The following is a 16307-nucleotide window of genomic DNA, read 5'->3' on the forward strand; positions in this document are numbered from 1 at the left end:
CGCAAGCTTCTTTCATTTTTCTGTATTTCTCGAAATGCCTTTTAAAATAAAGCTGTATTTTTATTTGTTAAATATTTAAATTAATTTTTTTTTTCAGTGATATTATTATGCTGAATGAAATAAACTCTGACGAACTTTTGATTCCAGAACTAACTTCATTTGAAAAAATTCTAAATTGCTTTCTTTGGATTGGTGGAGTCTTTCAGTTTATTTGTATATTAGCAGTTGTCTTGATTTCCGATAAAAATATACTAACTGCTCCCTCTGGGGGTGAGAATGAAAAAGTAAAACAGCTGGAAAAAAGAATTGAAACTGTTAGTAAAAGAGGAAAAAATCTTGTAAAAACGCTGCGAAAAAGAAAGTAAAATGACAGAGATATTTAACGAAGCAAAAAAACATGACAAACCTCTCTCAAAACCCGTGGTGGTTCCAAAAAACACAGCGGATATTCAAAAAAGGAAAATTGAGAAATTAATGGCAAATCCCGAGAAACCTGTTTATATTCCAGAGCCAAAAAAACAATGGAAACCAAAAGATGCCCCCGAGTTTGTTCGGGATGTGATGGGGTCCAGTGCGGGGGCTGGAAGCGGAGAGTTCCACGTTTACCGTCATATTCGGAGAAGAGAGTACAACAGGCAGAAGTTTATGAGTTACGAGGAAAAAAAGAAGAATTTGGATGAGGAGTATATAAAGAAACAGGAAGATAACAAGAGATTGGCGGAAGAAGCAACTGCCAAGAAAAGAGCAAAAAGATTGAGGAAAAAACAGAATACGAAGAAGAATAAAAATAAAAAAAAGAAGTCAGATGAAAATGATCATGGTAATCATGAAAATGATCATGATGTAAATATTGTAAATGATAAACATAATAATGACAATAATCTTGATGTTGAACAGATTGACAATTGTGATAATAACAATGCAAATACTACTCAAGAAGTTCAAAATGATAAAAATACAAACCCTTAACAGTGTTAACAGCATTGTGTAAAAGATTTTCATTACTTAAATTGAAACACATATTCTGTTTTTCTCAATGTTTCAGTTAAGAAATCCTGTGTTACAAAATGTTGATAAATCATTCTCAGTTTTCTTCTACTTTAAACTTTTATTACTGCTTTTGTACAGAATGTTGAGGTTGTAGGTGCATGAAGTTTAATTAATAACGTATAATGGCAAAGGCTGAAGTAGATGCCATTTCCCCAAGTGAATACTTAGGTAATTAATTTAAATGGAATTACCACTTAAAATAAAAAATAAGCCAAATAGATAAAGTTTTTCTCACAAAAGCTATTCACCTATATTGATTTATAAGCTAAAGGGGTTGTGCTTTCTTAACCCGGTCCCCAAGTACCGATTGTTTGTTATTACCCTACTTGACTATATTTATTATAATGTAAAGGTTATATATAAATATATATATATATATATATATTATACAGAATTTCTGTATCATTGTTATTTTCCCCATAGACAAACACCACATCCTTCTCTACATAGAAGATGCAATCACCCAGTTACTGGAATACAAAGATGAAAATTCTAAAGTCATTCACTCAAAATTTTTAGCTGACTAGTAAGTGGGGTTTAAAATGTTAATTTCTATTATTTTATCCTATGTGGGTGAGGTGCCACAGCATAGCATGCCATGGGATATAGATTTGGCCAGATTTGGCTGATTATTACCCCAGCACCTAGGATGCTACAACCCGTTATGGTTAGTGACCACTGTGTAGATTCCGTAGAGGCCTGTAGGCTGTGTGTGTGACCTACTCATAGCAATCAATCGAACCCGGTATGTGTAATCCTCAATTTAGTCTGTCTCATCACTCTGTTGCTAGTTGTTTAAAACACGATCAGAATGTTTGTATGTTATAAGCTAAAGGTGTACCGTCTTCCCTCACAGTACTATAACAAAAGGAAGGGGATTAATAACTGTAACACACTGGTTTGGAGCAATACTCTTCTTGTTCTAGAGCAGTTACATCGTCAAGCAACGAAGTTACAATGTAATCGATAACCACTAAGCCATTGCGCCAGATTTTTTCTCATGCTGCATACTTTTTATATTGCACAAATATCACAACAGTAACCAACGTTCTTTCCTATAGCTTCAGAAGTATCCACAAAGGAACTCACACTTTATTCCGGGAGTTTGAATACATACGAGCAACTGCGCATAACAGAGCTTGTTTCATCAAATGTGTGTGGAGTTGTTTCAGGCATATTGCCAGCCATGGTGGTAAGATTTTGTTTATATATATTTTTTTCATTCACCTGATATAGGCCTCTGTTTTTATTGTAGAATCCTTTGTACCCTCATTTTGGAAAAAAGAGGTAGGCCTACCGCCTACAAAACTTTTATAAATGCAGAGATCTCTGACAATTATTTGTGGTAATACTAATTTAGTCTGATTATGAGGGTTACAGTATGCCATTAACGTTAAGTAGGGATGCACATTACAGAATAATTAGGTATTCTAGGATATCCTAGAATACTTTATTTCGAATCTAGAATTCCGAATCTTTTTATATTTATAGGAAAAAATAATTTTAGCCACATAAGTCAGTTTATTGACTCTTTTTTTTGTATCCTGTAATTAGATTCGAATACAAAAGGATTCGAATCTCAGGGATTCGAAATTCTGTAATGTGCATCCCTAACGTTAAGTATCTTGCCCAAGGACTCATACACCACTAAACTCACAAACAAAAATTTCCAGAACAATTGTTTCAAATTTACTATATACATGGCGATGGCAGCTCAGTGTATATATTTCCAGGTTAATTGGTGGTAGCTTCAGGTTACATTTGAGCATATCTATCAATACACAAATTTTGTTTTTTGTTGTTGGTATGTCCCTTTAAATTAAATATACCTTATCTCACAGCTGAGTTACTGAGTGTGAAGGAATATCATTCGCTTCTTTGTTTGCTGAGTCATGACTTTCCGATGGACATGGTTCAACGCACAGCACGAGTCGTTCTTATGGATGACGCGCTTGACTGCTTAATGTCATTTCCCGATTTTCTTTACGCATTTCAAATTCAATTTTATTATGAAGGTATCGTTCATGTTTAACCTATGGATTGTGAAAACATGTTTCAACAGGCAAATACCTCTGTAAAAGTAACCCAAAAACGCACTAAGTTAGATATGTGGTAACTTGTAAGTGGGCACATCCTGAACACCTGTGGTTACTGGTTATAATGACTGTCATTGCCCCACCACACACGGTAAATAAGTTACATTCATTCATAACAACTGCAACAGGTTTCAATTATAAGACATGTTGTCAGTTTCAAACAGATAAGAATATTTGTTTCACAAACTACAATGAAACTTGTTAATTTATATTTTTCATCCAGTTTTAATGTTTTTTCTAAGATTTAATTTAAAATTAACTTAAATTATGTTTTTTCTCCGCAGAATTTGTGAACTCCTGCAAAGAAGCATACGACCACCTCAGCACTGGGTTGAACACAGTATTCGTTCCTTCATCTGAAAACTGGCAATCGAGTAAAACGTCGATCCATGATGATAGTGGGGGGGGTAATGAAGGTGAGAGGGGGGAGGGGGGGTTGGATTTGTATCTGACTTTTTGTTTTTGCCAAACATCCATGACCTACTTTTGCTACTAACCAATAGTTTTTTTTAAATCACAATCAACTTCTATTCTGTACTATTATTGCTTAAACTAGGCATGCCCATTACCCCTAAACTCAAATGATAAATCTTTAATACAATTTTCTTGTTATTTTGAACCATAATGGAGTTATAACATTTTTCAAAAAATCTAAATCTGCACACTAGGTGTCAATTGTCAAGCATTCTACGACACGTTGGCAAAATCATGTTTAAAACTCCACTCTACAAGTCCATGCCCCTCACTACAGCATGTGCATAGTGAACTTAGTAAAACACCTCGGATTACTTTCTATGGGTTACTGATGGCTCTCAGTAAGAATGATGATGTAAATACTGAAATAGGTAGGCAAAGTAACCATTACTTATTTAATATAAGGTAATTCTGTGTCTGCTGCAACTAACAATATGTAACTGTAGACCTAAACATAATTACTTGTATATCAATAAATTTTACCCTTTGTAATGCCCCACAGATTAGCACAATTATTTTTTTATAGAATTCATCTTAACTTTTGACATTACTGAAAGTTTTTTTGTAGTTGTTTTTTTTAAACCAAAACCTTTCAAAATAAAGACAGTCATATTATCTATTGGCCCATAGGCTGTAATGTTTGTGTTGAAACTGACCAAGAACAAAGTCTATTTCTAACATATTACATTTAAATAAGGCACTAATGAATCATGAACCCAATTTAGCCAGGGCATATATCTAATATTCCAATAGAATAGAGTTCGTTGGGCAAGATTTTTGTCCAGCGCAAGGCAGAGTGGTTATCTCGCCTGCCTGTAGTCCATAGGTAATGGGTTCAAGGCTCGTTCCTGCTACCTTTGTGGACGTATTGCGTATGTGTGCTTGGGCAAGACACTTAACAGCAGTTGCTCCAAGTTCAACCCAGTGGTCACCAATGGGTTGTCCAAATTATCAGCCATACATAAAATTAAAAAAATCACCTTGAAAGTAACATGCATGGTAATTAGTAAGCTGGCACAAGGTGTACCAACACACGTGTTACTGTCGTTTTCCGGCCACGCGAGGATAAAGTAAGTTACATTCATTTTTTTCATTCATTTGTCGGTTACGTATTTCGTAACATGTTTCCAACATTTAAACATTCGTCCATATTATGACACACATATATGACGTATTCTAGTTTATTGTTAAAGACATAAAATAGAACTTAACACACCCGCCCACGTAACTCTACCAAACAAGGTTTCAAGTGCTGACGTCTCATAATCGCAAGAACTCAATATTTTCATAACTCCTACGTCACAAACCCCCCGCGCGTAGCACCAACGACTCGCATTGTTTTTCCAACTCCGTGAAAGACAGCGGTACAAACCAGATCAAGCTGTTCAATAAATGCTTAGTCTGTCTACGCAGTTCCTTATCTCTTACCGCCAATATCTTATGCATCCTTTCTTTTTACCCGCACGCATGTATTACGCATTCGGCAATCTAAATTTAATGATTGAAAATGCAAATTCGAGTCTTTCGTTTTCTCGTCAGCATCGGCCGTTCTAACCAACCAATCTCATTACCTTATACTTACGATGAAAGCTAACGATTTCAAATGATACTTAACATTCTATGGCTCGTGCCACCAAACATATTTTAGTATATAAATTGGCTTAACCGGTAGGATATCTACGCTATAAAATTTTCTCGTATATCTGAAAAAGCGTTTGTACAATAAAAATAACCATTTCTCACCAGACGAGCCAATTTTAATATTGATTCTGACATACTTTAATCAATGATTTGAGCTTGAAATGATCACTTTTTAAAAACAGAATCAGTTTACAAAAAAAAACGTTTTAAACCTTTGCAGACAATTTATATATTATTAACAATAAGTTTTTTTCGATCTCTTGAAACTAAATCAGTTTACAAAATTAACAATTTTGTTTATCTTTTGTTTTTATTTTACTGAATCCTTCGTTTCGTTTTCCGCCAGGTGTCCTTCCAGGGCGCGATTGTCTATTGGAAGGTAGTGACGCCGAAATCATTATGACGTAACAGATAAAACTGCGACATCACAACACAACTTATATGCTGTATCAAATGTATTATGTTTTTATAGAATACAGATGTATATTTTTTCATTTACATTAAAAAAACGAAAACAACGACTTATTCGTGTTGATAATGCAATTTTGTTGCTTTTTGCTTTCATTTGTGTCATTTACCGTTTTAGGGCTAGAAATCGGTATATAGAACTGTTGGGTAAGATGGATACATTTAACACACACTTTTCAATATCTCCTAATCGTGTGTTTAACAATTACCAACAATATTTTGACTTCTTGAGAATCCGATTATACATTTCTGTAAACATTTCCTGTTTACTACGATAAAGAAAATAAAAACATGGTCCATCTCATCCTAACCCTCTATATATCCGTTCTCGTTTAGTGCGAAATTATATCACCTTGGTTTACCATAAAGCTTAACATCGTTATCTGTAGGAAATGGCAACTAATACAACTCTAAATTTTATTTACATTTTTGATACGCAAGTGAAAAACAAAATTAAATAAAAAACAACAAACCAATAAATATACAAGAAATAAACGGCTGCAGCGACGTAGGGCATTAGGTGTCGGCTCGTAAGGATGTTTTGTTTGATAACTTGATGTTAAAATATCGTAAGGATGTTGACGTGGAAATAAAGACCTTATAAAATGTTGTGTAAAGTGGGGACTAAAGGAGCTTGTGCGGAAGGCTTTCTTTGGACGATGCCAATGTTTTGACATTCCCTGCTTTTTGTTTGGAAAGAATACGGCAAGATTTATGTTTGTTGGAAACGTCGAGCTGTTCTCGGCGCAAGGAACTGACATAGTCTCTGGGATTGTCGGACATTACCGTTCATTCGCAAAATGTTTTCTCTTGTAGCAAGTACAGCAAGACTGCCTTGTGTAATAGTGGGGATATCATAACGTACCCTGCCGCTGATAATGATTTCGAAATCGTGTCTCGGGTTAAAAATGCGTCGGCTGTTTTGGTACAGGCGTGCTACGTTTGCTTGGTTCTGTAGTGCTGCTTCGTGTGCCAAATGCTTTAGATCTGGACAAGGGCAGTGCGTATCTAAATCCAGTTCAAATTCTCTTTCTGCTTCTTCTGGGTTAGATAAATTCGCGAAACCCAGGCCGAGTCTCCCACCTCTGTCCTTGAAAACTCTGGTCATTATAAGTTGTATATACCGATATCCCCTGCCGTTGTTAACTCGCTTAATGCGCCCACCGACCACAAAGTCAGCATCGCAGAAGGTAATGCCCAAGTTTTGTTCGCAACTCCTACACTGCGGGGGACGCATGAAACTTGGTCCAGGATATACACACATAGACTTGCAAACGTTGATGTCCGGAAAGTTATTAGTGTTGCCTCCACACCCACCGTAGATAAATACCTGAATCAAACAAAGTAAATCGTAAACATGTTGGAAACACTGTTTATATTCAATGTTGATCAGACTGTCTTCGAAAAAGAAGTGTGTTTTATTATTTGAATTTGGCCAATTTTCTCTTTCGCGAAACAGTTGTATGTATAGTAGGGTGGGGGAAGATGGGACGCTTTTTGCACAGAATATCTAAATGTCCTGATCGTGTTTTAAACAATTAACAACGGTCTATTGGAGTCGTGGAGATACGGTTTTAAAATTCTTTTAATTTTTTTTGTTCACTACCAAATATGACGAGAAAATAGAATGATAAGGTGTCCCATCTTCTTCCACCCTACTATATATGAACCAATGTAATATTACACATGTGTAAATGTGTTAAGCGTGACTGCTGTTCATATTGTAGTTTATATCTACCTTTACCAGGTAAGATGGATACCGTTTGCACATAATATCTTATATTTTACCATTCAATAACTTCTCTGCTTTAGATCCCAAGTAAATGGTTATACTTTTTCTGTAAATATTCTTTGTTTGCTATCAAATTGGATGATAAAAGAGAATGAAAACATGGACCATCCTCACCCCAACATTCTATATATTAATCTCAATTTTCATTTACCTCGCATCTTCTTGAGACTGTGTTGTAAAACAGTCGTTGTTTATAATTCCGACATTCCCCTTGGCTCATTGGTTGCTGACAGATATTTAAGCATGTGTTTGCGCACTCCTCAAGCGTGTTGTACTGAAAACAGAATGAGGTTTATGTTTACAATTAATGACCGGTAATAAGAGTTTGGTCGGAGAAAGACGGTGGTTAAACCCGAGTGGTCTGTTTTAAACACCTCGTGTGAGATTTTTTTGTACTTTTTTATGCGTGACTGATAAATTGGACAACGCATTAGTGACTACTGGGTTGGAGCAATTGTCGTTGGGTGTCTTGCCCAAGGACACATACGTCCAGTAATGGTAGCAACGACAAACCTTGAACCCATTACCTCTGTGTTACAGGCAGACGCGCAAACCAACTGTGGCAAGGCAACAGTTTAGTCGTAATAGTTTAGTTTTAAGCCAAATATTTGAAAAGCTTTGTTTGGGTTGACATTTTTTTACACCAACAACAAAGCTTATAAACATTATTAATAAGTCTTTATACGTTATTGGAAGTATGTGTGTGTATACAATAAATAGTTTGCGTTGTACCTTATTTAAAACCTCACTACAATCAACGATTCTCCTTCTCTCGCATGTTGCTGTCTCACGATCATACACGAAATACGTTCTCATGTGTACCTCCCTACCAATGCATCTAAGACTTTGCGCTTCCAAATTTTCGTGGCATTTTCTATAGACTTCTTCATCTATGCTCATAGGCCTTGTAGGGGTTGGAGGACTTCTCGTTGTGGTCGCGAGGGTGGTAGCTGGCATTGGACGAATAGTTGTATGGGCTATGCAAGCAGCCCTGTCCATATGGCACTTGCTAGCGTATGTGTTCCCATCTGATGCCAAAATCGAAAATTCGTTGCTGTTGCTGTCAGCGCACATGGTGATGCAGTTACAACTGACAACGCCGTTGCTCGCGCTACATAAGGTACCTTGTTGAAGGCATGATATAGGTGTGCAACTATTTGATGCCTGTGAAGTAAAGATTCAGTTAATATATAGTAGGGTGGGGAAAGATGGGACACATTTTCATTCTATTTTCTCGTATATTTTGGTAGTAAACAAAGAACATTCAAAGAATTATAAAACCTTGTCCTCTCGACTTTCATAGACCGTTAATAATTGTTTAAAACACGATTATGTTTATATATTTTGTGCTAAAGGTATCCCATCTTCTCTCACCCCACTATATGTTAGTTGTAACTGTATAACGAGTCAACGTAGATAAAGCAAGGAGAAAAGATACGACTTGTGTCGACTGTGAAATAGCGTTTACGTGCAAGAAATCGAAGTTCATTTGTTTATATAAAGTAAAAGTTCACCCATCAGTAATCCGCTGATAAAAGGGACTTAAAGTTTTACTTTCCAAAACAAGCATGCGAATTTACAGCTTCGGTTAATAATAAGGGAAAAAATGCATATTCATGAAATGTCTAGCACCCTTTAAATGTTAAAAAGGCACAAGACTAATTTTCAAACGGATATACTTAATTCTTGTCTGGCACTCCGATATAAGGAACTCGGTATTGGATCACGATTGATCTTGCTTTAATTATCTTACGCAATAATCGCATTTTAGGCGTGATGCTTCGCCAGCACGCGTTTTAATTACTCTGTCTCGCCAAGCCCCGTTTCATAGAATAAGGGAATTTCGCGACAGTATTATGACAACCATGTAACGTTACATTATACGGCACTGCTATTTCTCTAGGCTAACCGTTGAAGAAAATGCGTAACAAATTCAGTGTGTAACACCCGCGACGTAGAGTAAATTATATCCAAGATTTTAATCCGTAATCGATTCTGCAATCTTGAACTACAAAGAAATGACGTAAGCCTATATATATATCTATAATTTTACTCCCTAGCACGGACATCGTAGGTGTTACCTGCTTCTGCAATAATATTTACGCTCAAGCCGCCGTGAAATTCCGGTTTTGCTTCAAAATGTTTAATGTTTCCGTTCAACCTTATACAGTGGTTTATTACCTGTAAGTTGAACCGGTTTAATCGCAACTGCGTAAAACTGCGGAGGGTAAAGTCTGGTTTAACTTCTAATCCGGAATTAACTTTTTAACTTGTGCGGTCCTTTTATAGTAGCCTATATGAGATTAACCTCGTATTAATATGTCATTCACTTGATGTCTAATTTAACTCCAGCTTAATCGCAGTTTAGATAAAACGGCAATGAATGAGTATTCGCCTCTTAAAGCTCCGTCAGATTTTTCAACTGGTGGACTCTTTCCTTGTAATACCTCGCTACTTAAGGAATCATTTACTGATCATGGCACGATGCGAGCCAACGGAAATCCCGGTTTATATAAGCACTGCGCCTAAAGCGACCAAAAGTGTGTAAAATTTAAAATAAATGACGTCGCAAAAAATGGAAAACAAATATTTTTAAATGTCAGAACTTCACGTTATTAAAGCTTTAAACTTGAAGCTGTTATACCGCAAAGTATATAGACAAAATACAACCCTGTTTAACTGAGCTTTAAAATCATGGGTGTGAATAAGACTTCCCACGAAGTAAAAAGTTTAAAACTTTAGCAATGAATTGGTCTTATTTCTTCACCTGAATTTGAATACACGTTCCACCATTGCAAGAGTTCGAGCAACAAATTCTTCGTGCTCCGCAATCTCCGTTTGAACGACATTCATTCCGGCAAGCCACCAGTGATACCGGCGGGGGGCAAATATTCTGGGTCGTTGTTCCGTCATTGGACGACCGTACAGTGACCACGCCGTCGGCAGATTGCGCTGACCGTCGAAAGCGGTCCCTCACTACGCTTGAAGAGTTTGCAATAACAAATAAACAGCTCAACACTGAAAAAACCTTCACATACATCATATTAATGAATACAGCTAATAAAATTCCTGTAGAAAGAATATTGTTCAATCTAGAAGAATAGCAAAACGGCCGCCTGTCTTCGCGAACCGTGTGGCTCAGTCTAACGAGCTTCCAGACAGACTCGCGTAAAAAATATAAATTATTCGAAAAATCCACGCAGTGACTCATGAATATGTACCAAACCAAGCTTGTGACGTTAAGATAACGGAACAAAACGACCGCTGGACCACATCTGTATATTTTTCTTGAATACAATCGTTCCTCTCGATCAGTCGACGATAATGATTTGCCGCTTCAATATTATCTACTTCTCGCCTCCGCCAGACAAGTTATACGTGACACCTCAACACAGTCGGCCCCAGATACGAGAACTAACCCGCTTCCCGAATAGGTTTTGATCTTTGTGGATTTGACACTGTATTGCCCCACGTAGTGAAGGACCGGCTTATCAGGGTGACAAATCGACGTTGCTCTCTTTGATCCGAACTCTACTACCAAAGTACAACAAAGGTATCTCATTCTTCTCGGCTGAGGAATGTTGTAATGGCCTCGATAACCCGTTAAAGATAAACAGCAATTGCTGTGCTACTCTAAGTGCAGAATCTCCAGACGAATTCATCATCAGGTCTGCCTTGTGTTCTCTGGCATTCGCACGTCGTGACTGATCGACACTTGTTCATTTCTCAACCTATAAATCCGTTTAGTGTCCATTAGACTTTTAATTTCGGGTCGCAATCAAGAAAATCTCGTGCAGCGGCGAGTCACGCGCCAGACTACCCGAAAACCGACCGAGTTTTATTTGAATAAACAATTTACGCAAGTTAACTTAGTGTTATCTGCCCTCGCGCGTGTCGTCTGTCTCGATTCCTTGTCCGCTGTCCACTCGTATGATTGATGGGTCTGCCGCATCGCTACGCAAACCGAAAGCTGGTCAGTTCCAAGCTTCTGTCGTGACGCGAGACGTCTGAAGTAGTCTGCGATCACAAATGGGATTTTCTTTTCGAATTCGTTAATACCAAAAAAGTTGTTGTTCGTTCTGCTTATGCAATGCAGGCGAAAATTGGCCGATTTCAAATTATTAAAGGCGATAATATTGTAACACCCGACGCTGGGGGCGCTCAAGTTCGTCTCACGCGAGCATTCTTAACACGCTTTAATTTGCCGCTATTATAAGTTCAACCGTCTAGACTGCAAGTCCACTACAAGGCTTCTCGCACCTTTGATTTCGATAAAACATCCCAAGAAAGGCTTTACATTTACTCTGGTTGATACAGCCCACTCCTTAAGCACGACCTCGGCTTATTTTTCCTGGATTAGCCCAGGATAATGTTCTTGTTGTCGTACTGGTTCCCACGGCGGTCGGGCTATCTCAAGGGCCTACAAAGGCAACACATCCATTCCTTACCAGAACGTGACGAAATCTTACGTGTTTTACCGGAACTGTTGAGAGGTCACGCTGTCTAACAAACACATTGCCATATTTCAAAGCGTTTAAGCCGACCGGACCCAGACACCTCATGTGTGCTGCCAAATTTCGAAGATGAAAAATTACTACACAGAAATCTGGCCGGTAATCCAATAAGATTGCCAAATCGAATTTGTCTGTAAATTTCGTCTGACACCTTACGCCTTCTAAATTATAATTTTTTCTTAAAATAGTCTTTTTTATTAAATTCCACATTCCCTGGCTTAAGGGCAATTATGGGTTATTTGTAGTTCTTCCAAATTAAGGTTTTTTATTTTTGGCGCCAATTTTGCGATAACATAGCAATTACTGTTACTTCTAAAATAAATGTGCTCAAATTAATTGAAGACCTAATAGGATATGTATTTCGTATATTTCAAACCATTCGTTATAATTTTAAATCCTCAACCTGCTATTATTAGATTAAAACTTAAGTAATTATAACTGGAATTTCTTTTAATTAAAAGTTTGTGTACATGTTTTTAAATGACAACTTTATTTTAGATTAATTCATTTGTTTACATTTTTCATGGACAGATCACCTACGAAAACCGTGTACAACCATTAACAATAAAAGCGTTTTCTTATTGGTTATTCGAATAATGATAAATTCCTATTCAATTTAAATACTAAGTGATATGTGCGTGACCAATCATAAACGTGACTGTGACGTACTCTGCGTAAAACACGTGACGTACTACGAAGGCGAGTCAGATTAAATCGGTGATCTTAGCTTGGCTGCGTAATCTCAATATTTAGTAAATACTTCATTAAAATGCAACTCCGTTGCCGTGAGTTGTACAAGAGCTGTTTTATTCTCATTTTTTGTTCCATTTGTGAGTACACGAAGAATATTTACAGAAATAAATAACCTATATTCCTATGACTTCATAAAAGTGTTATTAATTGCTAATATTTTAACGGTATCCATCTTACCCCAAGGTACTTTCGATTTTAATCTAATTCTGTTTATAGTATATACATCTGATTATATTTAATGTTGGGCGTAGTACTTTTATAAAACATCGGAATACTTGCGTTTAAAGCGCGGTCGGGCCGAAATCGTTCATTTACAGAGGCGTATGCCACTGTGGCAAAGGAAAATATACAGACGTTAATAACACACACAGCGGTAAACGTTCTATTACGCTAATAGGATTTGTCAAAACGGCTGCACTCACGGCGAATTGGGAGAATGCGATTTTGCGCAAGATTTGGGAGTTTCTGCTCATTTTAACTTATTCCAGATGACTCTTCTCCGAAACCAACGATCTCATTCGAGATATTTATCGAAACATCTAGAAAATTTTAACTACTAAACCATGGTGGTTCCTGTACCATGCATTACTAGAAGTAATCCGCGCTTCAACGAACTGAACAATTTGGGAGAGATGTCCAGATAGTTTCCCAATTATAAGTATAGTGAGTATAATGTTGTGGAGAAAGATAAATACCGTTAGCACGTAATATCCCACATCGCCCAAACATGCTTTTACCAATTAACAACACTCTTCTAAAGCCTCGAGAAAGATTAGTAGTTTTAAAGTATAACATGAAGGTATTTCAAAGTCTAAAGGAAATGCTGGAATTATTGCGGGCTACGTTTTCGTCCAGCTAGGACCTTTTCTGCCATCACGTGACGGGAATTTTGTTTTAAAATTAAAAATACACCCTCTATGTGGCGCTACAGTGTTACTATGCTAAAAAGAGTGTAATTTTTTAACGAAAAGTTAGCGACAGTAAATGCAATAGTAGAAAAAGAAAAATAGTAGAAAAAGATGCTGCAATAGTAAAAAAAGAATACGATAAACCGATTAAAATGAAATACTCAAGTTTTTTTAATAAATTTATTAACTAGTTTAATCGTTTACACTCGCAAGCTACAAAATTTTGACCGCTTTGCTATGATTTAGCGAGCATTCAAAATTAGCACTTAATTATTTCACATTTTTTACCTGTTTAAAATAAACCATTTTGTTATATTTTTTTAATACTAAACAACTGTAATCGGTTTTGACGCGTGTTTTATAAAGTTGTGATAATATACTGTCAAACAATTCTGTAACATTATTTTTTTGATTATCAATAAATGTGGGTCTGTAAAAAGAAAAAAGTCTCGTCTGACAAAGTGTTCCATCTTCCCCCACCCTACTATAACTCATGAAGACTTATGATGTATGACGATTGAGTAATTGGTTAAGGATTCCTTATCTCACTAACACGCGTCCTCTTAAACTTCCAGACAATTTAACCGCTGTCGGTTACGCGTGTGCCGGGAACAGATTGAGGCTAATGCCCCGAGTTCGATCGCTAACAACTATTTTTTATTATTTTAATAAAATAATTGCAAGACCATTACTGTATACAATTTTTCTTTATATTTGCACTGCAACAAAACCAAAAATTACAGATTACTTTCTAGTAAACGGGTTTCCGATGTATGGTAGTTTACTTGACTCACACAATTTATAATATATATCATGATTTTATTTTAATCAAGAGATTAAAGAATAAATAATAGAATTAAGGATCTACTTAAGAATCTCACGTACTCAAAGAGCATAAATAACACCTATTCGGGTAAACAATCTACATCGATTGCAAACAAAGCAGTTATAGGAAAAGAAAAGTTTACAAATGTGTTTTTCCTAGCATGTAACAAATGTAATAACGATTTCAGAATTTAAAAGGAAACAAAAGTAAAAGATTTTAAAATTAGGATTGTAAAATATTTCTTTTAGGTGTAATAATTTCCATGCTCGTGACTGCTACCGTAAATTTGGCCAAACCACTTTTGACTTATTGCTCCAGTTCAGGGGTCACTAATGGGTTGTTTAAATAATTGGTTACATAAAAAAACGATTATAAATTATTCACCAACAAAGTCACATGTGTGGTAATTTGTGGGCATGAGGTTTCTAAAACAGAACACGCGTGTTGTAACGAATGTCGTTGCCCTGCCACACAAGGATAAATACGCAGGAGTCGAATTAACGTGTTACAATTTGTGTTGGATAAAAAGCTCACTTAGCGTTGGCGAACAGTTACCAAATTGTAGTCTTACCGGTATATTATTGTTCATTATTATTATACTGTTTAAATATCATCAATATTATTGTGCCTAGTGTTTAAACCATGGCACCCTCTATGGTTTTAGTTTCATAGAGTTATAGAGGGCGCCATGGTTAAAACATATTCGTACTTTATTTTGAACTTATTCATTCGAGAATCGTGGCGGTTCTTCATTACAACATAACATACGTCACTCGCGACATAAGTATACGTCATAATCGCTAATTTTGTTACGTCACAATTAGTCGAAAATAACATCGCGATATTACTTTTTCGCTTTTGCTAATATTGTTCGTCACCTAACTTTGGTTCGTCATAGTCAGGTCGTCTCTCGTTTACACACGCTCTTATGACACAATGTGGTTTGTTCTACGCGTGCGTTGCGCAACTTTTTTTAACGAGACCTCACTTTACGTTGACGCAAGGTACATTACTTGTATACTCTAATTATATTTGCACTATGAACGCGAAGCAAGATCATTGAAAAAGTATAAATACGATTAGCATTATTACGTATATAAGCTACGTGACGTCACGAAAAAGAAAATGTAAAAGTATGACGTCACAAAAGGTCTGACGTCACGAAAGGTGTGACGTTACGAAAAAAGTGTGACGTCACGAAATGTGTAACGCCACGATAAGTGTGTGACGTCACGATAAGTTGTGACGTCACACTTTTACGATAAGTTGTGACGTCACACTTTTTTACGTCACGAAATATGTGACGTCACAAAAACTGTGACGTCACGAAAAAAGTGTGACGTCACGAAAAGTATGACGTCACGAAGAAAGTGTGACGTCACAAAAGTCTGACGTCACGAAGAAAGTGTGACGTCACAAAAGTCTGACGTCACGAAAGTTTGACGTCACAGAAAGTGTGACGTCACGATAAGTTGTGACGTCACACTTTTACGATAAGTTGTGACGTCACACTTTTTTACGTCACGAAATGTGTGACGTCACGAAAAAGTGTGACGTCACGAAAAGTGTGACGTCACGAAAAGTCTGACGTCACGAAGAAAGTGTGACGTCACGAAGAAAGTGTGACGTCACGAAAGTTTGACGTCACAAAGAAAGTGTGACGTCACAAAAGTCTGACGTCACGAAAAGTATGACGTCACGAAGAAAGTGTGACGTCACGAAAGTTTGACGTCACAAAAGTGTGACGTCACGAAAAGTGTGACGTCACAAAAAAGTGTGACGTCA

General features: G+C 36.7%; 2 protein-coding genes across 2 annotated transcripts; one reads left to right on the forward strand and one right to left on the reverse strand.

Moving 5' to 3' along the window:
• Positions 1-6: 6 nt before the first annotated feature.
• LOC149729572 (centriolar satellite-associated tubulin polyglutamylase complex regulator 1-like) lies at positions 7-6155 on the forward strand. The gene is made up of 7 exons (XM_089885729.1): positions 7-820; positions 1474-1576; positions 2112-2242; positions 2892-3065; positions 3431-3562; positions 3815-3991; positions 5608-6155. The coding sequence occupies exons 1-7, from the start codon at positions 367-369 to the stop codon at positions 5667-5669; spliced, it is 1233 nt and encodes a 410-aa protein (XP_089741855.1). The 5' UTR covers positions 7-366; the 3' UTR covers positions 5670-6155.
• On the reverse strand, positions 6133-10610 carry LOC149729573 (WAP, Kazal, immunoglobulin, Kunitz and NTR domain-containing protein 2-like). The gene is made up of 4 exons (XM_089885726.1): positions 10289-10610; positions 8254-8685; positions 7673-7795; positions 6133-7059 (listed from the first exon to the last, which is right to left on the reverse strand). Exons 1-4 carry the CDS (start codon positions 10562-10564, stop codon positions 6442-6444), a joined length of 1449 nt encoding a protein of 482 aa, XP_089741852.1. The 5' UTR covers positions 10565-10610; the 3' UTR covers positions 6133-6441.
• Positions 10611-16307: the final 5697 nt, after the last annotated feature.

This window comes from Ciona robusta, chromosome 10 (assembly GCF_009617815.1).
Source record: "Ciona robusta chromosome 10, ASM961781v2".
NCBI lineage: Eukaryota > Metazoa > Chordata > Ascidiacea > Phlebobranchia > Cionidae > Ciona > Ciona robusta.